This window comes from Octopus bimaculoides, chromosome 3 (genome assembly GCF_046866305.1).
Source record: "Octopus bimaculoides isolate indiv1 chromosome 3, ASM4686630v1, whole genome shotgun sequence".
Taxonomy (NCBI): domain Eukaryota; kingdom Metazoa; phylum Mollusca; class Cephalopoda; order Octopoda; family Octopodidae; genus Octopus; species Octopus bimaculoides.
Genome location: NC_142930.1, coordinates 46,399,489 through 46,425,661, shown reverse-complemented (window position 1 = coordinate 46,425,661; position 26,173 = coordinate 46,399,489). Strand labels below are relative to the sequence as shown.

General features: G+C 34.4%; 1 protein-coding gene across 9 annotated transcripts in view; it reads left to right on the top strand.

Annotated features, from left to right (window-relative positions):
- The window catches only part of LOC106879957 (succinate-semialdehyde dehydrogenase, mitochondrial), a 65,541-nt gene that overhangs the window by 5,818 nt on the left and 33,550 nt on the right, over positions 1 to 26,173 (top strand). For 2 of the 9 annotated variants that reach the window (XM_089348915.1, XM_089348914.1), the window contains exons 2-4: positions 11,468 to 11,606; positions 18,922 to 19,020; positions 24,567 to 24,688. Coding sequence is in view for 6 of the 9 variants with exons in the window: in XM_089348911.1 (XP_089205037.1) it covers positions 21,413 to 21,743; positions 24,567 to 24,688 (453 nt within the window). In the remaining 3 variants the exon portion in view is untranslated. Of the gene's footprint in view, positions 1 to 11,467; positions 11,607 to 17,490; positions 18,833 to 18,921; positions 21,744 to 24,566; positions 24,689 to 26,173 lie in introns of those variants that run through there. The other 7 variants (XM_089348913.1, XM_089348912.1, XM_089348911.1 and 4 more) reach the window with 4 other exon arrangements.

Genomic DNA, 26,173 nt, shown 5'->3' with positions numbered 1-26,173 from the left:
TATATATATATATATATATATATATATAAATGTGCACAAAGTAGATGTAGGAGTTTTTAAATCAAAGCTGGACCTCTTCCTATCGAGAGTCCCAGATGAACCTACCTCACGGCAGGAGGTGCAAATGAGAGTTGCTAAATCAAACTCCATTCTTCACCAAGTGCCACATATTGTAAGAGGCTCCCTGTAATAACAGTGTAGCAACACGGTGGTGCATCAGCATGGCCGCAGCTCTGAGCTGAAACTTTGAATGAAATATATATATATATGTGATATATATATATATATATATATATATATATATGTGATATATATATAAATATATATATATATATATGTGATATATATATATATATATATATGTGATATATATATAAATATATATATATATATATGTGATATATATATATCTATATATATATATATATATATATATATATATATATATATGTGATATATATATATATATATATATATATATATATATATGTGATATATATATATATATATATGTGATATATATATATATATATATATGTGATATATATATATATATATATATATATATATATATGTGATATATATATATGTGATATATATATATATATGTGATATATATATATGTGATATATATATATATATATATATATATATATGTGATATATATATATATATATATATGTGATATATATATATATATATATATATATATATATATATATATATATATATATATATATGTGATATATATATATATATATATATGTGATATATATATATATATATATATATATATATATATATGTGATATATATATATGTGATATATATATATATATATATATGTGATATATATATATGTGATATATATATATATATATATATATATACGATGTATAATATAATATATTAGCAAATGCACCTGTCCTTTGGACGTTTTAAGTTGCTTTGGTAGTATTTTTTCACCAAATAATTGAACCACCGAGACGGTTTATGAGTAACAAGGCAATCTATGTCTCCGATTAACCTAGGAACGGAAAATGAAATTGAAGGCTAGCTATTGTGGAGGTTGTTGCACTTTAATGATCATATAACATATGTTTGCAAGTAATGCAAAGTAGAGCCCCTGAACTGTTTTGGGAGTAGATTACAGATAATGACTACAAAATATAGTTGTTTTACATGAAAGCGAAATTTCTTGTCAGAAACAGCCACCTAAATAGTGTGAGGAAATTGAAGGAAGATGTTCAAACTTCCCCCCTGTGAGTTTAGTCATGTTGCCTTTCATCATGATTAAAAAATGGCAATATAATACCTACTTGAAAAAGCAGAGTTAAAAGAATGTATTTGCTATGTGTTTACAGTGTACAACCGTGGAGGCGCAATGGCCCAGTGGTTAGGGCAGCGGATTCACGGTCATAGGATCGTGGTTTCGATTCCCAGACCGGGCGTTGTGAGTATTTATTGAGCGAAAACACCTAAAGCTCCACGAGGCTCCAGCAAGGGATGGTGGTGAACCCTGCTGCACTCTTTCACCACAACTTTCTCTCACTTTCTTCCTGTTTCTGTTGTGCCTGTATTTCAAAGGGCCAGCCTTGTCACACTGTGTCCCGCTGAATATCCCCGAGAACTACGTTGAGGGTACACGTATCTGTGGAGTGCTCAGCCACTTGCACATTAATTTCACTAGCAGGCTGTTCCGTTGATCGGGTCAACTGGAACCCTCGATGTCGTAAGCTTCGGAGTGCCAACAACACAGTGTACAACCACTCTGAAATTGACTTCAGGTAATGAATAATGAAGACACAAAGAGTTTGACTTCATTTCACGAATACTGTTTTGAATCATTAGCAGTTCACAGTGAAAAGATGTCGCACAGTAAGGGAGACAAATAATAAATAAAAAAAAATGTGAAAACAACTAAAAAATATTCTGTAATGCAAATATACAACCATATAGATTTAAAAAGTATCGAAAGTAGTTGAAGTGGTAAGTAGCTTGCTTACCAACCACATGGTTCTGGGCAAGTGTCTTCTAATATAGCCTCAGGCCGACCAAAGCCTTGTGAGCAGACTTGGTAGACAGAAACTGAAAGAAGCCCGTCGCATATATGTATATATATATATATATATATATATATATATATATGTATGTGTGTGTATATGTTTGTGTGTCTGTGTTTGTCCCCCAACATCGCTTGACAACTGATGCTAGTGTGTTTATGTCCCCATAACTTAGCGGTTTGGCAAAAGAGACCGATAGAATAAGTACTAGGCTTCCAAAGAATAAGTCCTGGGGTCGATTTGCTCGACTAAAGGCGGTGCTCCAGCATGTCCACAGTCAAATGACTGAAACAAGTAAAAGAGACAAAATCCTTTCATTATCATAATATTCTCTAACCAAAACATTCAACACAAAATACACACCATTACACATATAAAAAATATTTAGAAAATAATAATACACAATTACAACAAATAGATAAATGATAAATTAAAAAATATTCTCTAATGCCAATAATTGACCATACAGATTAAAAAAGTATGGAAGACTCTACATACCACAAAAGCTAGAAAAAGCCGTGTAAATAACTGTTTTCCCCAGTTTGTCCATTTATGCGGGAGCTCTGGGCAAAATGTTATAGTGCATGACCATCCTTGGGACATAACTAATGTGTGTGTGAAGTTTGATGAAAATCAGTTGAGAATTGTGGAAATGTATGGGTTTGTCAATATACAAACACATACTGTGATTTATATATACTATATATATCTATATCTATCTATCTATCTATCTATCTATATATATATATATTTATATAAGGGAATTACTATATAATAACGCCTCAAGCCATGAGGGACTCTAAGGTCAGACTACTATAAAAAGCACATTTTTACCGAATGCGAGGAAATGCAACTCTCAAAGCCAACCCCTTAAAAACGAACTAAATTATAGATCATGATTTCGTAGTTATTGTAGTATTATACAACTTCTACTCATCAGTATAATATGGTCCAGAAAAATAGAAATAAACAGTGAATCAACATACCAAACGAACACCATGTATCCAGCATAAAAATGTGCTTTTTATAGTAGTCTGACCTTAGAGTCCCTCATGGCATGAGGCGTTATTATATAGTAATGCCCTTATATAAATATAAATATATACTTCGGGAATAAATGATGGATTTTTTCTCTTATGAGGTTTTTTTCACGCGCTAGCTACTTGATAAATTCTTGTAAAAGAATTCGTCCTATTATTGAATTCATCTATATATATATATATATATATATATATATATATATATATATATATATATATATATGTATATAATTTAGAGAAAAACCAACTATTAACAAATTCAACAATGAAAAACGTAATTCAAAACATCTAGAAGAACAAATATATATATGTTTGTTTTTCTAGATGTTTTGAATGATATTTTTCATTGTTGAATTTGTTAATAGTTGGTTTTTCTCTAAATTATATATGTATTATATATTGGGAAATTTGATTTAGAATTGCTAAATTGAATTTTCCCTGTAAGTTTTGGAATTTTATTCCCTAATATATATACATAATATACATTACATTTTTTTCTATATGTGACTGTGGATTTTCATGGATGAGTTCATGAACTTTGGTTCTTTTCTCTAAACCTATATACTTATATATTTTATACTGTGAAACTTAATTTAATTTTAATTTTTGATAAATTGAATTTAATTGAGTTTTTAACTGTAAATTTGGATTTTTATCCCTACTATATATATATATATATATAACACCACAAATTTTCAATGGGGTTCAAGTCAGCTGACTGGCTTGGCCATTCTAATAATTTTATATTGTGATTGACAATCCATTTTTCGTAGATTTCGCTGTGCGCTTAGGGTCGTTATCCTGTTGTAAAACCCACCCTTCACAAAGCTGGAGCTTTCCTACAGAGTCCCATAAATTATTGTTCAAAATATTTTGGTACATCTCTAAATTCGACGACTGGCACCCATGCCAACGTCGTCTCCTTCATTGGACATGAAACTCAGCTTGCGAAGACTTATTGGGGCAAGCGAAAGCGAAATCGAGATGGCACCTGTGCCCAGCATCGCCTTTCTGGCACTTGTGCCCGTGGCATGTATAATGGACTTTCGAGCGAGATCGTTGCCAGTGCCCCTGGACTGGTTCCTGTGCGGGTGGCACATAAAATACACCATTTGAGCGTGGCCATTGCCAGTACCGCCTGACTGGCCTCGTGCGAGTGGCACGTAAAAGCACCCACTACACTCTCAGAGTGGTTGGCGTTAGGAAGGGCATCCAGCTGTAGAAACTCTACCAAATCTGATTGGAGCCTGGTGTAGCCATCTGGTTTCACCAGTCCTCAGTCAAATCATCTAACCCATGCTAGCATGGAAGGTGGACGTTAAACGATGATGATGATCTCCGCATTCATTCTACCATCTATCACATGTAAATTGCCAGTGCCATTTGCAGAGAAACACCCCTACACAATGATGTTGCCACCTCCAAACTTTACAGTAGGAATTGTGTTTTTCGGCGAATCAGTGGTACCATCTTTCCTCCAAACATAGCTACGCAAATTTCATTCAAACAATTCAATTTTCGACTCGTCTGTCCAAAGAACATTTTCCTAGAATGTATCAGATTTATCTTTATGTTCATAAACAAATTTTAAACAGCCATCTTTATGCCTTTTAGTCAACAGTGTAGTTTTTCTAGGAGAGCATGAATTCAGTTCATTCCTGTGGAGCTCATTGCTGATTGTTCATAGTGTAACAATAGTCCCTGAAGCTAACAAATCTTGCAACTCCTTTCTGGTGATCATTGCATTTTTTTCGATACTTCACTTCATTTGTCTTAAAGATCTAGGGGAAGTCTTGTGTGGTGCACCAGATCTTATTCTGTTTTCAACAGTTTCCGATTTTTTATATCTTTGAATAAATGAAGATATGATAGAAAATGGAATACAAAGGGTCTCTGATATTTTCCTGTAGCTCTTACCTGCTTTCCTCTGTTCAATAATTAAGTTTTTCACTGAATTTGCGAGTTCTTTACTTTTCGCCATTATTATGACACTACTTTATGTTGTCTCAGTGCTGAATGAAGAAGCTAGCGTTTTGACACTTAAAAATGACCACTGATAAGATTATTGGAACAAACGAGACAGTTCTAGTAAAAAAAAAATTATTTTAACAGTATTTTGTGGCATAGAAACTCATAAATTTATTCTGTATGAATACATTTTTCACCCCTAAATATTTATAATTGTATATAAATTCATTAGTTACTATAGTTTATGATTTTCTTTTGCATGTTGTTAGTTTATGCATGTGTATGCAAATATAGTATTGGTATATCCCATTTATGTTCATTAGAAATTAAATAAATAAATAATTTTGACATGTACGAATATTTATTTCTCCCCACTGTGTATATGCTATATATATATATATATATATATATATATATATATATATATATATATATATATATATATATATATATATATATATGTATGTATGTATTTATAGATCTCTACCAAAAATTTGATAAAAATATAGTACCTGTTATCAACGTAGCAAAATTGTAATATGAAAGGTTGTTAATCATACAATTTTGTGTGCACATCAATTTAAATAAGAGCTATAACGCGATCCATTGTAAAGACTTTATTAATGACCTATGAACATTTCGATGCAATATCCCGACTCACTCCTGTATGTATAAGATATGGAATATTGTATCTCTTCAGGGTCAGATTTGATTAATTCATAGCAGACAGTAAATAACAGACAACATTAAAAGTTGTCTTTAAATTACATGTGTATAAACAGGTTGAAATGACATGAAACATATTGACACTGCATACAATATTGGTTAAGAAAACCGTTACATAGTAAAGTAAGTAAGTAAGTCAGTAGTGTTGTTAAATTAGGATATTAACCTAAGATGTTAAGTAGTGAAAGAGTAAGGGACACTGTAAATTTCAATAACGACCGTTGGACTTTTGAAAGTTAATAAAACGAAGAAAGAAAATAAACTGCTATATATTATAATAAAAAAATATATTTATAAATTAATGGTCAAAGAGAGGTAAATCTAGTAAATAATATTTATGTAAAATATAATCTACTCAAATGTATATAATCATATCAAATAATTATATTTCATTTTAAGTTTAGAACAGTAATGAGACTTATTTTAAGGTTATGTAAACAAGATAAATTAGAGAATATGAATTATAGATAATAAATGATAATAAGTAAAATAAATTAGGTTACATTCAGATTGCAGCTATCAAAGTTTAAGAAAAATTATAATAAATTAACTTAGTAATGGGGTTCAGATACAATGTTAAAAATAATATCAAAAGAAGGAACGGATTTAATCGATAATGTAAAAAGTAAACAAATATAACGATGTAATCGTTATTATCTCACATATACATATAAATGAAAAATTAAGTAACTATTATGATGTAAAGTAGATAGATGAAAACGACACCATTATATCAAATAATTCATTAGATACTTGAGAAAAAATCCCAACTCACTTAAAAAGTTTTATCTGTAATGTACTATAATAAAAATAAAGTTAAAGTTAACATAAAAAAATTTTTTATCCATGGTCAAATAGATGTAAGTCTGGCAAAATAATATATATTTATAGAATCTAAATAAATCAGTCATTGTTATTAATCCTATCAAATCATTATGTTGTTTTTTTAAAAAAGTATTTATACCAAGAATTTGACACAAATTATCGCCGCTCATAACTTGAAACTATTAAGCTCTAATTTTATTGAAGAGTCTAGTAATATAAATATAGGTAATAATCTGAATTTTCCAGGTGATACAGTTATAGATAATCTAAAAGTCAACAAAAATAATAGTACCAATATTGATAATAACAATAACATAGTAATATCTGAACTTAATCCTAATAGAATTAAATTCCTAAATGGAAATGCAAAAACTAAAAATACTGTATACAAGTGTAATGTTTTAACCAAAAATGGAATTAAGATTTATAGTGGTTCGTCTTTGCTTGAAATCTCGAAAAGAATATCGAATCATTATTCATCATTTAGAGATAGAAAGAAACAAAATAGCACGGCGCTTAGTAGTTTAATTTGGCAACTTAAGGACCAAAATAAGGAGTATTCTTTAGAATGGTCAATTATATGAAAATCTTCCCTTACGACAAGGGCAAAGATTTTTGTTTCCTCTGTAATTTAGAATTGTATTTCATACTTTTTTCTAAGGGTGACCTAGTTAACAAAATCACATATAAAGCTTTCAGATGTCTACATATGAATAAACATACGTTTCTATTTCTTTAATCTATTTTGGAGATGTTAGTTAACTACATACTAGGATATTATTTTAACTTGGTTTAGCTTTAACTACATACCAGGATATTATATTAAATTTGTTTAGCTTTAATTTCATATAACCTTTTCACATATGTACAATGGTAAGTTTGGTTCCTACTTTATTGAAGTTTCTCTTATAATTCTTTGTATAGATGACATTGAAATTTTGGTTGACTGCTTGCTTTATCGTTTTAATCCCTTCATTTATTTAATCTTATTATTATTAAGTTAATGCATATTTAAGATTTTGATGGTTGCTATTTGAGTGTAACCTAATTTAGTTTTACTTTGTAATTTATTATTTATAATCTCTTATTTATCTTGATTACATATCCTTTATTTGTCTCATAAATTATCTAAATTAACTATTGCTTAACCATTTTCTCACACTGTCTCTGATGAAGGGATATAATAAATATCCTGGAAACAGCTGTAAGACCTATTTATAAATGTTCTTAAATCTTCACAGCTTTGGTTTTTTTAATCTCATTGTGAAAAAAATTTATCTATCTATCTATCTATCTATCTATCTATCTATCTATCTATCTATCTATCTATCTATCTATCTATCTATCTATATATATATATATTTGTTTTGCAAGATTCTTGATGTGAAATCATGTGTTGAAACAGATATTGTTGTATTTGGGGATGGTCATGTTGCCAGTTTAGCTAATAAAAACACACGCACTATATATTTGGTGTTAATTTGCTTCAGCTTTATATTACATTAATCGTATTTCAGCCAGAGTTCTTTCGTCACACTTCTGTGACCTCATCAGTGGTCCTTTGCTTTCTTCTTTCTTATTTGTGTGTCCCCCCTTACTAACGATTACCCATTTTGCATTTTGTATTCCTATTGTATGTGTCTATATTTGTGCATGCATATCTCTCTATGTGTGTCTATGTTTGTCTATGTTTAGTAAGTGCATGTGTGTGTATGGGGAGTGCCTGTATTATCTCTATCCTCTGTTTATACATGTTCGTTTAATTTGTTTTTATTTATTTGTTCATGTGTTTATACCTACTTTTTTTTTGTATTCAATTTAATTTTGTCAACGTATGTAGTTATTTAATTCCATTTGTTTATCTGTGTATTGTATTATATTTTGTTCTTATTGTTATCAGTTTATGGGGATTTTATTGTCATATCTTGTGGTTTGTTGGGGGTGTATGCTAGTGTTCCATTCCAGTTTCCTATTCAGGCTAGGTTTATCTAGATAATACAGATAATACAGGCACTCCCCATGCACATTTAAGTGGCAAATATACTTCATGTTGTCGTGCTGCTACTGTTTATACCTCGTTCAGAGATTTATTATTGCTTGTTTACACTTTTTTGAGATCAGTGAATTTTCATCACTGCAAAAAAGATATATGTATTTGCATTGGGACCCCTTCGCATCAAAGATCGGTGATTGTCATACGCTGATGAAGGGTAAATACCCAGAAACCTGGATCTATGCGTATCACGTCAGATCGACGATGAGAGGGATGACTTCCCTTTGCAAATACCAACAAGGCACAGAAAGTGTGTCAATAGCCAGCTGGAGGAGATGTTCTCCTGGGGCTACAAGCTACAGTAGCATTCGCCCTTAGGGGTTAGCTGCATTTAAGTGGCAAATATACTTCACATATATGTATTAACCTATTTAGCTAAATTGATGTAATGATTGCATTGTTCAATTAAATGGAGTTGCATGAAACAATTGTACTGCATTACCTCTGGATATCCTTGTTGCTTGTATGCGACTCCATTTATTTAAGCAATGTGAACATTACATCAAATGTAAAATGCAAATGCAGCTTTACAAAGATATAGAAATTTACTGAAATTTCATTTCAACAGAAGAACATATTTTTATAACCACATTTAAACTCTCCAAGTTGAAACGAAGAATACAAAAAAAACCATTTTGACTTAGCCAGATCATACATGCTAATCTGTATTCTTCCTTTCTACTTGGAGAGTTTAAATATAGATTTTGATTTAGGTACAAGGCTAACAGTTTTGAGGGGAGGGGTTTTGTTGTTATCATCGACCACAGTACTTGACTGGTACTTTATTTCATCAATCCTAAAAAGATGAAATGCAAAGTTGACCTCAACAGGATTTAAATACAGAATGTGAACAGCCAGAAAGAAAGATATTTTGTCTAACTCTCTTAACAACTCACCCAGTAAGAAGCTGAGTAAGGTATATGTTACAGTAACCAGTTTATTTGAACACATGCATTAATATATGAAGAGACTACAACTTTGCATGTAACACCTCTATTTTTTCCAGAACATACTACTGCTGAAATTCTAATGCTGGCACTAGATGTAGAACCAAAAAAAAACTGGAACTTAGAACAAGTACAACTTGTTTGCCAGGAGCCATCCAGTAGGCTATTTGCTCTACTCTTTGAGGCTGAAATATAGGATAGAGGACTGCTTTGATACAAGTTGCTTGCCTGAAGTATAGAAGGGACTCTGAGATACTTTGAGTCCCCACTCCTGTAACGACTACAGCACTAATGAATGGAAATAGATCTGTGTGTAATGTAACCTTTGAAAAAGAAATCTGTTTTTTATTTTTTGTGCTACAAGTTAATTTGTGTTGAAGTTGATATAAACCTAGACATCTAACATTTGGCTGTCATGCATATAGGTCACTATGTTCTCATGTGGTTTGATGTCTTAATACTCTTATTAGCACAATTCTAGTTGAACATAATTGCATGCAAGTTATTGTATGGTTTTAAAACTCAAGGTTGAAATTCGTTGTAGTTCATATTATTGAGTAAGGTGATATCATATCTAGTCTGACATGTTCTTTCCAGCTTTGTGATATGCTTTTCTGGAGGGATCAGATATGTTACTTCACCTGTATTTGCATAAATGTAAAGTAGCATTTAATATGAGTGGCAAGTTTTAAGGATGCTCCTCAGAGAGCTTTCTTTTGATATAAGTTCAATATTATTTAATACACAGACCTGAACTAGGTCTGGATACAATTATTTGGTCGATTAGGGTACCTCAGGCAATCAGTTTTGCTTTTTAAATGTATTGGGTCATCCCATAAATAATGCAGTTTTTTAATACTTCTTTTATTTTTCAAAATTAATATAAACACAGTTCTATTTTAAGCTAAAATATATTCTTCTTCATTTTCTACAATGCTCTTCCATCTATCTGGTAAACTTGCAAGGCTCCTCTTCCAAAATTCACTTGTCCATGACGAAAAATACTCCTCCAGTACTGTTCTGACCTCATCTACAGAATTTGTATTTTTTCTGTCCAAATGATTTTGAAGACTGTGGAATAAATGATAATCAGATGGGACAATGCCTGGCTAAAATGGTGGGTGGGGTAGCTGCTCCAGCCTTTGGAATGTCATCCTCGCTGTATATGACCGAGCTTTACCCTGATGGAAGAACACCTTTTGTCTTGAAACCAAAGATGGTCATTTTTCTTCTACTGCTAACTTAAGCTGCTCACAGTAGACCTCCTTTGTTATCGTTTGGTTTGGGTTTAAATGTTCAAAGTGGACTAAACCTTTCATATCCCACCAAACAGTTAACAACACCTTATGTGAGTGAAGACCTTCTTTAGCTTGGGGTGCTGGTGTGCGTGCGCGCACACACACACACACACACACACACACCATTAGTTGTTATTGTTGTTTATCACCCGGTCAGCTCTGACCCAACAGATCAATGATCAAAAGCATTGCACACATGGTCAACCTACTTTTTACTTTTCATGCATAGTGTATCCTGGAATACATTATCTAATGTGCTCTTCAAGAAAAACAGGATGTGACATGAAGGAGACTAAGGCTTGGGATGGTGATGGTTGGAATACTCTTAAAAACAGACTATATAGTCACAGTTCAAATGCTTTTAAAAAAGGCTGTATTGTCACATATGGCATTTTTAACCTCTGTATTAACTGACGTGGTCTTTAGTTTTTCATGTGAATAGAGGCAAAAAAAAAAAAAAAAACTGGAAAAGTGCTGATTTTCATTAATCTGATAGGTCTGAAAACGTCATTTGTTTATTTATAAATTTGTTTTCCTTTTCCTAACAGATGTTGCCCATTTGCAAAACAGCATTTGGTTTACAGAGACATTTTTATAGAGCAATGTCTTCATACAGCAGTTTTGTCCACAACAAGGCCTATATCAATGGAGAGTGGATATCTTCTCAAGATGGGAAAATGTTTAAAGGTAAATTAATACTACAAAATATTTTAGATGGAATATTTACAATACTGTTTGTATTATTTGCTTTTTGAAAATTATGACCTCATTCTCTTCCTAATTATTTATACACTTGCAATAACATTAACTTATCACCACTTAAACCGTAGACATGAAAGCCTTTTAGCTATGCAGATTGAGATGATCTGAAGACATTCTATTGTTGTCTTAAGTAAACAAATATAATTTGGTCACTTCTTATGGATCTGTTTCAGTACAATCATCTCTCGAAATGATAATCATTCTGAAATAAATTTTCCTTTCAGTTTTGGCTTGGTTTTTACAACTTCATGCCCTTCTTTTATCAACCACTTTAGAATGTATTCAGTGCATTTTATTGTACCACCAACACCAAAGAAGTCATATCCTGAACAAGACAAAATGAATGGTCCTCTTGATCCAACATTGTCTCCATTTGTTAGCGAGGTTGTCTTGTACTCTGCAAAACAAAAGATGCTTTCACTGCTCTATAATGTCCCTGTTTTTACTGGTTAGTGTCACAATGAAGTGGGTAGAAAAAAGAGTAATTGCAAGTGATGAATTCAAGTGACAAGAAGAAAGGAGCCAGGTAACAGGATGAAGGAATGGCAGGTCGATTGATTGAGATGGTAATGGCAAGGGATAATGGGAAAGAGGACAAGGAATGGATAATCATAAAAATTGGTGGTAATTGGTGCTGGATGTAGCTAGCAGCATAGAAAGATAATAGAAAGCTGTGTGATGGATGTAGGTAGCAGTATAGAAAAGTGGTATCAAAAATGAAAATGGAAAGAAAACACAGAACCTTACATATACATATGGATACATACATGCATACAACTCCTTGACACAAAGACAAGTCATTCATAATACATCCATATGAATACACATACATACATAGAGCATTGAAGTGTAACACATGCACGCACATACATATACATTCATACAAATGCATGAGCACATACACTCACACGTCGAGGGTTCCAGTCGATCCGATCAACGGAACAGCCTGCTTGTGAAATTAACATGCAAGTGGCTGAGCACTCCACAGACACGTGTACCCTTAACGTAGTTCTCGGGGATATTCAGTGTGACACAGTGTGACAAGGCTGACCCTTTGAATTACAGGCACAAAAGAAACAGGAAGTAAGTGTGAGAGAAAGTTGCGGTGGAAGAGTACAGCAGGATTTGCCACCATCCCCTGCCGGAGCCTCGTGGAGTTTTAGGTGTTTTCGCTCAATAAACACTCACAACACCCGGTCTGGGAATCGAAACCATGATCCTATGACCGTGAGTCTGCTGCCCTAACCACTGGGCCATTGTGCCTCCACTATAAAATATATAGGAGGTGGTATTAGACATATTGAAAGAAGAATATAAGGAAAGGTAATGAAATAAGGAGGTCAGGTTAGGAGAGAAGAAAACAAATTCGTAACAGCAACAGTCTTATTGTATACCTCAACATAAAAGAAAACAACAAGTGTATGAACAGGGTATTGAAATACAGATTAGAATAATAGATAAAAAGCTTGAAACTCTTGGTCCTTGAATCACTTTGTAACTTCTGCAGATTAAAAGTAATAAAATTTATTTACTCATGGATTGAGTTCTATTTATCCTGTTTCTTCTACCAAACCTAGAATATATATATGATTAGAGATAAAGTAGAGTAGAAAATATAAAATTAGAACAATAAATAAATTAAGTAGAGATGATAGAAGAATGTTAAATATATTAATAAGGTAAATTTTTAGTTGGAGCCTGGTGTTGCCATCCGGTTTCACCAGTCCTCAGTCAAGTCGTCCAACCCATGCTAGCATGGAAAGCGGACGTTAAACGATGATGATGATGATGATATATATATATACATATACATACACCCACATATTTACAGAGATATGCACTCACACATACACACATATCTATACATACACGTATATATACATATATACTCATACATACATAAATATGTATATGCATACACACACACACACACACACACACACACACACACACACACACACATATATATGCACTCTTTGTACCCATCACCCCTAAAAAGAAATTAATACAGATCCATATTAGTCAGTCAATGCCTATTGGTTATTGACATTTTGAATTAGTGTGTTTATACTCTAGAGTTTCAAGGAAAGTATATCTATTCTTAACAGTTTTGTAAAATATTGATGTCTAAATGTACAAATGAATATAACTTCATACACAGATATGCATGTGTGCATACAGTTAATTGTAGATATACATACATGCACACCTATGCCTATACATGCATACACACACACGCAGATACATGTACATGCCTGCACAGACATAAACATATACATACATATTCATGCATTTAGACACACACATATATGAAAATATATAGATGTGTCTACATATACGTCCGTGTATGCACACATATACATATATATCAGCATACATATATACACACACACATTCATACTTATGCATACATACATACACGTACATACATATATACACACACACACACAGAGGCATGCATGCATGCATACTTACATGTCCATGTACACATGTATGTGCATCTGCTTGTATATATATATGCATGCCTACATAAAAACACATACATGTGCACACGCATGTACACGTGTACATACTCATATGTATATGTACATACCTACATATACAGGCATTTGCTCATACACATACACACCATCATCATCATCATCATCATCATCATCATCATCATTTAATGTCCACTTTCCATGCTGGCATTGCTTTGACAGTTTGTTTGAGGACTGGCAAGACAGGGGGCTGCACTAGGCTCCAATTTGATTTGGCAAGGTTTCTACACCTGGATGCCCTTCCTAACGCCAACCACTCCAAGAGTGTAGTGGGTGATTTTTACATGCATCGGGGTCAGTCAGGTGGCAATGGCATTTACCACACTCAAATGGGACTTTTTATGTGCCACTGGCACAGGACCCTGCTTGGATGTTGCTTTTTATGTGCCACTGGCATGTATGCCAGTCAGGTGGTACTGGCATTGCCCACATACATCTATTCATATACATACATATATACATAAATACACATCCGCATACATGCTTAGAATATATCTATACATACCCATAATTAATTACGTATATGTGTGGACACCACACTTCCTGCTTAACACATAAAGTTTCAGCCCCTTTTTTTTAAAGAAAACACAACTCTCAATTCCATGCATCCTAATCTTTCTAACAATTATCTACATGGATTACCATTGAACTTTAAAAGCTCAAAGACAATATAATGTATTGGTATATTTATTATTTTTGTATACATTCTCCCTCTTCTTGAAAATTCCCCATGCAATGAAAGCCAGTTAGAAATCCTTTTTAATCCTCCTTATACACTTCTATATTAAAATATGCTTTCAGTTTAGCATTCTGCCTTATTATTATTTTTTATTTTCCTATTATTTCTCCATGTGCGGCTAACACAACCCCACCATTTACTGACTTATATATATATATATATATATATATATATATATATATATATATATATATATATATATAAGTTCAAAAAAACAATAACAAAAAAACAACAAAGTGAGGACGTGATACGGATAGTGTTATTGGACGCTCGGGAAAGGAAAGAGAGAGTGTATGACGTTTCGGGCGTAGCCCTTCGTCGGAAAGATGGAAAGTTCGGAGAATGGAAAAACGGAGAATGGAAAAACGGAGAAAGAGGAAAATGGTACCGATGCCCACGAGGTTACATTGTGAAAAGACCAGAAGAGGAGGTGGTGAGGGAAAAGTTCTTTCTAAGACAGGAGAGTGAAAAAGGGAGATGAATATCTGTGCGTGCGTGAGAGTCTGCGAGTGTGTGTGTGATAACAGAACGTGTGTGTGTGTATGTATGTGCGTGCGTGTGTGTGTGTGTGCATGGTTTGGTGGTTTATCTGTTAGTGTGTTTGTGTGTGTGTGTGTGTGTATGACGTAGCGGAAGGAATTAGTAGCAGGAATGGTTAGTGGATGCTTATAGACAGTGTTAGGTGGAAGGTCAACAGGCGGTTATTTGAGTATGTGTGTGTTCGTGTTTGTGTGGGGTTGTAGGTGTTGGGTACGTGTACGTGTGTGTGTGTATTTTGTATGTGCGCATATGTGTATGTTGTGTATATGGGCGTTGCTGTGTACGTGTGTGTGCGTGCGTTTGCTATTGTATGTGCGTGTGTTGTTTATGCCCATGTGTGTGTGATTGTATGCATGTCTGTGTGAGTGTGTAGTGTTGGTGAGAAATATATATATAATGAACACACACACACACACATATATCAATGTACAAGTGAGGATATAAACCTCAGTGCGATAAAAATATCCAAGATTAGACTGGTTGAATGCCTAGCAAAGCAAGCATACATATATAGTATTATTAATATTATACAAAACAAGAGAGAAGATGGAGATAAGATTAATGAAAGTTTATTATCATTGACAAGATCAGACCTATAATTGTTTCAATTCATCACTTGCAGCATAAAAATTAACCAAATTTGATTTAATTTAACTAAATTAATTTGGTTAATTACTACAAGTGAGGGAAGGATGCACAAAAGAATTTATATTTAAGACAAAATGAAAACATGAAAATAAGAAGAATACAGTGTACCATTATAGTTAAAAATATATACACAGTTTATAAAAATAGATACAGTTATAAAAAATATAGTTAGTGATAATGTTGACATACCCATGCAAAATATGAAAAATGGTGATGATGGGTAAAAAACAATAGACTTTATTAAATTATGGGAATAGAGAAGTGAAATAATGAGATTCAATATAAACATATATACTTACACGTACGTAATACATGTACACACACACACACACACACACACACACACACACATATACATACGTATAAAGGAAAATAGAAAGTAGAAGTAATTGTGCTGAAATGAGCTTCCATAGATTCGGATAGAAGAAGAGTAAAACTAGACATGGAGAACACAGCAAAAAATATAAGATGAAATATTAAGGGAAGTTTGGAATGAAAATAAGATAGAAGATAATTAACGAATGAAACTAATCTATTATATAAATCCTGTGTGTGTGTGTGAAAGATTATAACAACTGTATTTTTAAACTGATTTCACTGAAATTTTACACATAGATAAAAGATATCACAGTGGGTGCATCAGTGAAATTTCATGAAAGAGCATATGTGATTGCAGTAAAAATCAATATCACTCTAAAATGAATGGTAATCAAACATGTGCATCCAGGGATTTCATTCTGTGTTTAATTAATAAGCTGACACAAAAGAGTAAGAAGAGAAATCAATTATGTTGAATAAGTAAAAATGAAATAAAATATTAACTTTAATGAATAAATGGCACTAATTGGCGATCATTCAACTCTGTGAATATTTACTCACAGCAAAATTCAATTGACAGTAGAAAACAACAAATTGATTGCTAATTGCACATGAAAATTTGGGTGACAAATATCTAAAACTTCAGCTAACAGTTTTTTTTATTTAAGACAAAAAATGAGTAGGATTTTTCGACTTTTGTGTGACTCACTTGATTTGATATGTTCATACCCATTATTTATTCTTTAATTCCATTTCCTGAAGAAGGAATATTAGTTTCAACATTTCAAATTACGAGTTATTTTTTTATCAGTAAACAAAACTGATTGATATTTTGGCAAATTCTTGTTATCATTTTTACGAATTTTACAGATCAAATTCATCGGTTACATTCTAAAAAAAAGGCACTATTCAGTCAGTTCTGGTAACTTATTCATCCACAAGTTTTGCTTCTTTATCAGCCAACATTGCATAATGCCAAACCCTATATCCCATTTGAAGTTTTCCGGTTTGCATTCAATTGCAGATTTTTGATAGGATGCCTCGAAAAAGCAAGAGTTACATTGGCAGAAAACCAAAAAATTCTTCCATTTTGCGTTCCTTGCAGGCAAGCAAGACAGAAGAACAATGTGTGCTTCAGCGTGCTTGCAATGCTGCTTCTACTGCATTCGCCAGAGCATCACAGACTGCTCAACAAGCAGAACTCCGGCGTGCTTGGAATTCTGCTTCTTCTGCAGTTACGAAAGCATCACAGACAGCTCAGCAAGCAGAACTCCAGTGTGCTCGCAATGCTGCCTCTACTTCAAATAACTGTGCTTTAGAGACTGTTGAACAAAGGGCCACAAGGCTTAGGGCTGATTCACAATGTAAAATACATTCTCATGTTTTTTCGAGGGTTTCTTCCTGTTGCTTGTCTAATAAGGTCTTTCATTACAGCCCCCATGAGGACTGCACATCACATCCACATATCATCATTGGTAACATGTCTACTGTTTGTGTCCATTATAATGCAATGAAGTGGCCAGCATAATCTACCGGTATATGCTGCTCCAATGGAATGGTTAGCTTGCCTCATTTACAAGTCGGTGCTGAACCTTTAAAGTCCCTGCTGTTCGGAGACCGTCCTGATTCTAAACACTTCAGAATATAAGAGTCTACAGTTCCACTTTCCAAATGACAAGCTTTGGTCATACACCAGTAAGAGATGGAAATTATATGCCCACCTTCGAAGTACAAGGCCAAATTTACCACCAAATTGGCCCCCTTATTCCACAAGATGGTGATGAACACAACTTTCTCCCAGATTTACTTTATGGGGAATGGACCTGAGGAAATTGCACGAAGACCTTCAGTTGCTACAGGAACAAGACCATCACTTCTACAGCCTCTTCAATATATGATTCATACCATAAACCCCTATGTAACCATTTTCAAAGCTGCTCTTCAGGGTAGAGATGCTAACATCAATCAGTTTAACGTTGTCATTTGAGGTGACTGCACTCCACCAGGGCAGCATCAGGGTTGCTTTAACAAACACCAAACCGACAAAGTTGCAGTGCTTATAACAAGTCTCAATGAGTGTGCTTCAAACTGTGATATTGTTCTTCAATGGCAAGACTAGCACCTTCAAAAAATAAGTGAAATTAATCCTGCATATGATGCCCTCTAATATCCATTATGGTGATGATGGCTACTGCATTGACTTGCCAAAGTTTAATCTGGAAACGTTAATGCATCTTCAACCATGGAAAATCATCTCACAAATGGAATTTTATGCATTTTGGCTTATGTTTCGCAACAACGACATCAACGTTCTTCATAGAACACGGATGCTCCTCAATCAATACTGTGCAGATGTATTTACTAAGGTAGATATTTCTTATTTTATGATTTCTTTCAAAAAATTTCCTTAGCCAGGTCACTAACTATTTATTCCACACATTTCTTCCCTTTCCAGATTGATACCTAATGCCTCTAATGGATAAGACAGCATCAAAAGGAATTGCATGCAGAAGAATACGACAATCTTCGTGATGAAATGAACTGAAATGATCAGGTTATTGCTTCGAATTTTGGACGTTCTGTCATTCTCCCATACACTGGTGGGCCCTAGTACATGCATGAAAAAATGTAGGATGCTCTTACTTATGTCCACCACTGTGGCTGTCCACATTTTTTCATCACCTTCACTTGTAATCCAAAATGGGTTGACATCCAGTCTCACTTACTTCATGGCCAAAAATCCTCCTGATAGGAATAATATCACATTGAGAGTGTTTCATCTGAAGCTAATGAAAATGATGGACATTATAAAACACAGATATATTTTTGGATCATTAAGATGCTTCATGTACACCATAGAATGGCAGAAGAGAGGACTCCCTCATGTCCATATCCTCCTCTGGCTTCAAAACAAACTCATGTCAACACTCTGTTATCAGTGCAGAACTGCCAAATCCTCAAGAAGACCCAGTCCTTTTTTGAAATCATAAAACCATCATGATCCATGGCCCACTACCCACATAAACTAATTCATGACACCCACACTAGTGATGATGGCTATCCTTTATACTGTTGCAGGGCACCACAGGCGGGTGGACATACGGCAACAATAAAAACGGTTGGTGGTTAAGAATTGAATGTCGACAACAGATGGGTGGTACCACATAACAAGGTGCTTTGTAAAATGTTTATGGCTCACATTAATGTTGAATTCTGCAACGCTGTGAAATTGATTCAATACATCTGCAAGTATGTACATGAGGGAGCCAATCAAGCAGTTATTGAGTTGGCTCAGGCTGGCGATACTGATGCTGCCACAGATTAGGTCACCTTTTTCCACTATATCTCTACTAATGAGGCATTTTGGCCATATCCAGCTTTCCAATCCATGAACATGAACCTGCAGTTATTCATCTCAGAATGGGCAATGGGTGTATTTTAATTAAGAAAATATACTTGACTGTGCAAAACAACCTTTAAGAACAACCCTGACTAGATTCTTTGAACTTTGCACTTCAGACTCTGTTGCCAAAAGACTTCTTTATGCAGAGTTGCCTATATTCTACATGTGGAATAAATCTTCCCACTGTTGGCAAAAAAGAAAGTACGGTGCATTTCAGAAAGGGTTGATTTGATGCATGAATCTGATGCCCTCTCAAGAGTGTACACAGTTCACCTGCTTAACTCAGAATGCTTTCACCTGCATCTTCTGTTGCATGTTGCCAAAGGTCCAACTTCCTTTCATGACCTTTGTACTATTAATGGCCATATTTGTTCCTCCTACAAAGAAGCTTGCCCCGAATTAGGTCTTCTTGGTGACGATGACCACTATGACCACACCCTCCAAGAAGCATCACCGTTGCAGTCCCCCATTGGTCTTCATAAACTTTTCACCATTATGCTGGTGTACTGCAGTCTTGTGAATCCATAATCTTTCTGGGAGAAATATCGCTACAGCATGTGTTTGGACATCCTTATGCAATCTCACTTATATATCAACAGACATGACTTTACAGTTTACACTTGCAATGTACAACTGTGGCCTCATACTCCTAGAAGATACCATTTTGGAAATGGGTGGTCATCCCTCAAACAACTAATGTGACGAATCCCCTTACAGAGAAAATGAGGCACTTTGTAACTAGCACTTACTAAGGGAGACATGCTACAACGTTGCCAGGCTTCTATCCTACATTGAAGAAAGAGAAAAACTTTTGAATCCTGCACAAGCTGTTGTCTATAATTCTATTTTGATACTGCTTGAAGACACCACTGGTGGCATCCTCTTCCTTGATGCACCAGGTGGCACAGGAAAGACGTTTCTCCTCAACTTCCTCCTTGCCAAAGTTTTCCAAAGTGGATAGATTGCCATTGCAATGGCATCTGCAGGAATAGCATCAACACTGCTAGACGGTGGAAAAACAGTCCATTCAACATTTAAGCTTCCCCTTAACATCAGCCATGTTGAAAATCCTATCACCAATATAAACAATTCTGATGAGGCAGTTGTCTTTCAAAAATGCAAATTGATGCCTGGGACGAGGCAACAATGTGCCACAAGAATGCACTTAATGCAGTTAACACAACGCTACAAGACCTGTGCTCCAACTATAAACTATTCAGAGGCGTTGTTATTCTTCTTGCTGGGGACTTTCGTCAAAGCCTTCCTATTATCTCAAAAGGCACACCAGCTGATAAATTAAACACTTGCCTTAAAAATTCTCATCTTTGGTGCTCTGTCCAGTTGAGAATGTTAACCATAAACATGCATTCCATTCTCCACCAACAAGATGATGACGGTAATGGATGTCGGTAATGGGAGCTTACTACTCAACGTAAACGGTTTGGCTGACATAAGTAGCATCGGTAAGTATGTCTCCAGCCCTGAGGAGCTATGTACAACAATTTACCCCAACCTCTCCACCAATTACATCAGTCATGAATAGATGTGTGAAAGAGCCATCTTAGCTCCAATAAATGCCGCAGTCCAAGCCCTAAACACATGTCTGCTTCGTCAACTTCCTACCCAAGAGCGATGCTATATTTTGGTTGATTCAGTTACTGATCCAACACAAGTAACGTTTTTCCCAACAGAATTTTTAAACTCACAAGAACCATTGGGATTGCCACTGTATAAACATAACCTTAAACTTGGTTGTCCTATTATACTCTTGAGGAATTTGGAGCCTCCTTGGCTTTGCAATGGCACATGTTTGGCTGTTAAGCAAATGTTGGATAACATTCTCAAAGCCACAATCATCACAGGAAAAGGCACTGGTGAGTCTGCTTTTATTCCCCAAGTTCCACTCATTCCAACTGACTGTGTTTTTTCGATGACAAGAGTCTAATTCCCCATTCGATTAAGATTTGCTATGACCATTAACAAAGCCCAGGGTCAGTCACTAAAAGTGGTTGGGCTGGACCTCAAAACACCATGCTTTTCACACGAACAGCTGTACGTGGGGTGTTCCAGAGTTGGAAACTCAGCCAATCTCTTCTACTACACTCCTGAAAGATTGACAAAAAATGTGGTTTACAAGGCAGCCTTCCAATAGTTTTTCCATTGAGTTGAAATCCTCTTCAGGTTGGCCCTTATTGCACTTATTTACTCCTCATGATAGTTATGTTAATCTTCTAACAAATGCCCGTTGTTAAAGTCAAGCATTTTCCCATTTCAATGCACAGCTTCCCAGATGCCTCAGATAATTTCGTATTGCAATTAAACATATTTCTTACAGATTGCTTTCATGTCCATAAAAATGTTGTGTATACTTTTTGTGCCGATTCAAGTAAATAGTGTTCCGAATGATAATTTTTCAAATTTTCACATTTTAATACCCAATATCTGCAAATAAAACATGTTCTTTTTCGAATACCACTTATTTTTGATTTAATGTCTCAACTTAATACCCGATATCTGCAAATAAAATATGTTCCCTTTTGAATACCACTTTATGTCCCCATAATTTAGTGGTTTGTCAAAAGAGACCTATAGAATAAGTACCAGGCTTAAAAAATAAGCACTAGGTCAATTCATTCAACTAAAATTCTTCAAGGCAGTGGTCCAGCATAGCTGCAGTCTAATAACTAGAACAAATAAAAGAGAATATATAGTCAACAGTTTTGCCCTAAATTATTCTCCCTGTAATATAATTAGCTGAATCTCTATTAAATTCTGCTACTTCTGGCCTTTATTGGTGAGGTCATTAGGATTAAAAACTTCTGTAGGATTTTGAAGCTTTTAACTGCCCTTATGGTTACACCCTTGTAAATTGATAAATTGAGGACACATCCACTTTAAATTTCTTAAATATTGTATTTCTGATTAAAAATTTCACTTGTTAATAATCTGCTGATTAATCAACAAGTTACTGCTTCTTTGTCTATTTGTGGCCTGGTGTGTTGGGAGTTTTGTAACATAATTACATAATATAAGTAATTGTATTATACTTATGTCATAATAAAGATTCCTAATGAAACAATTGTAGCAATACCCAATGACCCATTTGTCAGTTTTTATTATATATATATATATATATATACACACATATACATATACGTATGTTCCCTCTCAGAGTGAAGGGCAGATTGTATGATGCTTGTGGACAAACAGTTATACTACACAGCAGTGAAACATGAGCTGTGACTGTAGAGGACATGTGAAGGCTTGAAAGAAATGAATCTAGTATGTTTCACTGGATGTGCAATGTCAGTGTACATGTATGACAAAGTGTAAGCATCTTAAGAGGAAAGTTGGGCATAAGAGGCATCAGATGTGGTGTGCAAGAGAGATGACTGCACTGGTATGGTCATGTGATGCATATAGATGAGGACAACTGCATAAAGAAGTGATGATTTCCAACTGTGGAGGAAGCCTGTGTGAAAGGTAGACCCAGGAAAACATGGGGCGAGGTGGTGAAATATAATCTTTGAACTTTGGGCCTCATGGAGGCAATGACTAGTGACCGAGACCGTTGGCAATATGCCGTGTTTGAGAAAACTTGCCAGACCAAGTGAAATCATAGTTATAGCCAGTACCAGTGACCTGTAAAAGCACCTGTACTGGTGACATGTAAAAGACACATGCTACACTCTTGGTGTGGTTGGCATTAGGAAAGGCATCCAGCTGTAGAAATGAAGCCAAAGTCAGACTGCATTCTGGTGCAGCTCTCCAGCTTACCAGTTCCAGCCAAACTATCTAATTCTTATCATCATAGAAAGCAGATGTTAAATGATAATATATATATATATATAAAATATATAAGTAAATCTCAAACACAGTATAACTGAAAACAGCAGAGAAAGATTTAGTATTTACCCTGTGCTTCCAAAGTTTGGGAAAGCATAGGGGTACTAGATTTGATCAGGAGTTTCCTAGTCCCTAGTTACACTCAACATGGAAACTCCATTTGCTCCAGCCCCTGGCATCATACTTGTATCTTCATCTAAATTTTCTTCTACAAACCAAGTTCATAAATAACATATCTGACTACTTCAATATATTTCTCTGATTTACTATACTGCATAGCAGCAAACTTTATGTGAGAAGGGTCACAAGTTGGGTAACCAGTTCCATTAACATCCACTGGATGATTGTAACATCTAAGAATTTCTTAAACCCAATAGCCCATCACTTTTAGTCATTCAGCTGCTCCTTTCTTCAAGACACTCAAAAACACAAAGCAAAGTAGATTACCTTAGGGAATCTCTGTTCTGCAAGGTATGAACATATGCCTCAATTTCTTATGAATCTGTTCTCCCACTTTATTCCCAAAGCCCACCTGTCTCCTTCCATTTTTTCTCTCATTTAAGAATGGCATTGATCTGTATGACAGTTTAAATATCACACAAGTGATGATGATTGTATGTGAAAGAAGAAATGTCATTCTTTACTGGCTTTTCACACTGAAGTTTTATAATGCTGAAGTGAAGGGTATGAGGAAGTTGAGCAAGCTGGTGAATTATCCACTTTTAAGTACCTTAATTGGAAATTTGATGCTGTAATGGAGGTTATTGAAAGTATAAGGTATTGTGAACCTAATCATATAATGTATTATTTTATTTTGTGTTGTCAACAAATGCAGTTGTCTTTTAATGTAGTGACCAATCCTGCAAATGGAGATGTTATTGGAGAAGTTCCTGATTTTGGACCTGAAGACACCAACAAAGCTATTGATGCTGCTTATAAAGCATTCTACACATGGAAGAAAACAACAGCACGTGTAAGACTATTTTCTCTGTACACTGATAAGGAAGTTTTACCAGTTTGTTTACTTTGAAACATTAGCTATTGTTAGCTTTTAAGTGATATTCAAAATAGAAATTAATGTTATAATTTTTACTTAATATTGTGTACTTCTATCATGTTAGATGTAGTTTATGGGTTCTTTTGGCAGGCTCTGTAGGCAAGATGTTGGCCTATTGGCTAAATATCTTGTCATCTTTGTTGAGGTAACTAATAGCTGGCATTCAGTCAGTTACAATGACAAGTGTTCTTGTTGATCCGGTCAATGGAACAGCCTGCTCGTGAAAATAACATGCAAATGTCTGAACATACCACAGACATGCGTACCCTTAACATAGTTCTGAGGGAGATTCAGCATGACACTGAATCTGTGTCACAGTTTAAATAACACACAAGTGATGATTGTATGTGAAAGAAGAAATGTCAAATGACCTCCTCCTCCTCCTTTGAAATGCCACTGCTACTCATTTTTGACAGCTGAGTGGACTGGAGCAACATGAAATAGAGTGTCTTACTAAAGGACTCAACATGCAGCTAGGAATCGAACTCAGAACCTTACAATCTTGGGTCAAATACCCTAACCACTAAGCCATGTGCTTTCACTGTGTTGAGGTATCTATTCTTGGCAAAATACTGATCGTTCCACATTATACTTTACTTTTCTAGACCCTTGTTAATCTAGATAAATTTTTTTAAAAACCCTACAAAAATTATTAGTTGAGATTTATTAGTTCATAATTTTATAAATGGTATCATGTCTGATGTATTCTCGCCACAAAATTCACAATATCCTACTCTTCTGTATCTGCCAATGTTGTATACAATGGTATCCTCCAATGCATATTATGTTTTTGAGGTATTTTTGTGCCCACCAATACTCCGCACTGTTCTGTTTTGGTTCCGCGCATTTCAACTCCTACTGAGGTCAACTATATCTTTTGTCCTTCTAGGGGTGAATAAAATACAGTACCAGTTTAGGATGGTGAAATGGCAGAATTGTTAGAGAATTGGGTGGAATGTCTTAAAGTATTTCTTCTGGTTCTTTTCATTTTAAGTTCAAATCCCACTGTGACTTACTTGGGTTATATAATTCTCTAATATTTGGATCAATATTTTAGCCTTTCTTTTCTGTGTACTCTTTTCAGCTTTCTGACTATACTTCCTCCATCTCCATCTTGATTCTCTCACTGCTAAGCTTTCATAATATTCATATCTTACCAACCAAAATCTGCACTAAAAGTTGTCTTAATCATTTCCCATAAAGCTATGAAATTAGCCCTCTGACTTAAAGCTGATCTGAAAAAATTCAAATTAGATATCATCTGTACAAAACCAGTATTACCTGCTTGTTTTGATCTTCATGTTCATAAGATTAATTTCTAGCTTATTCAAAAGTATTTTAAAAATCAATAATTACAGGTATAAAATTGGCATACATTGCATTCATAAAAATGATGCAAAA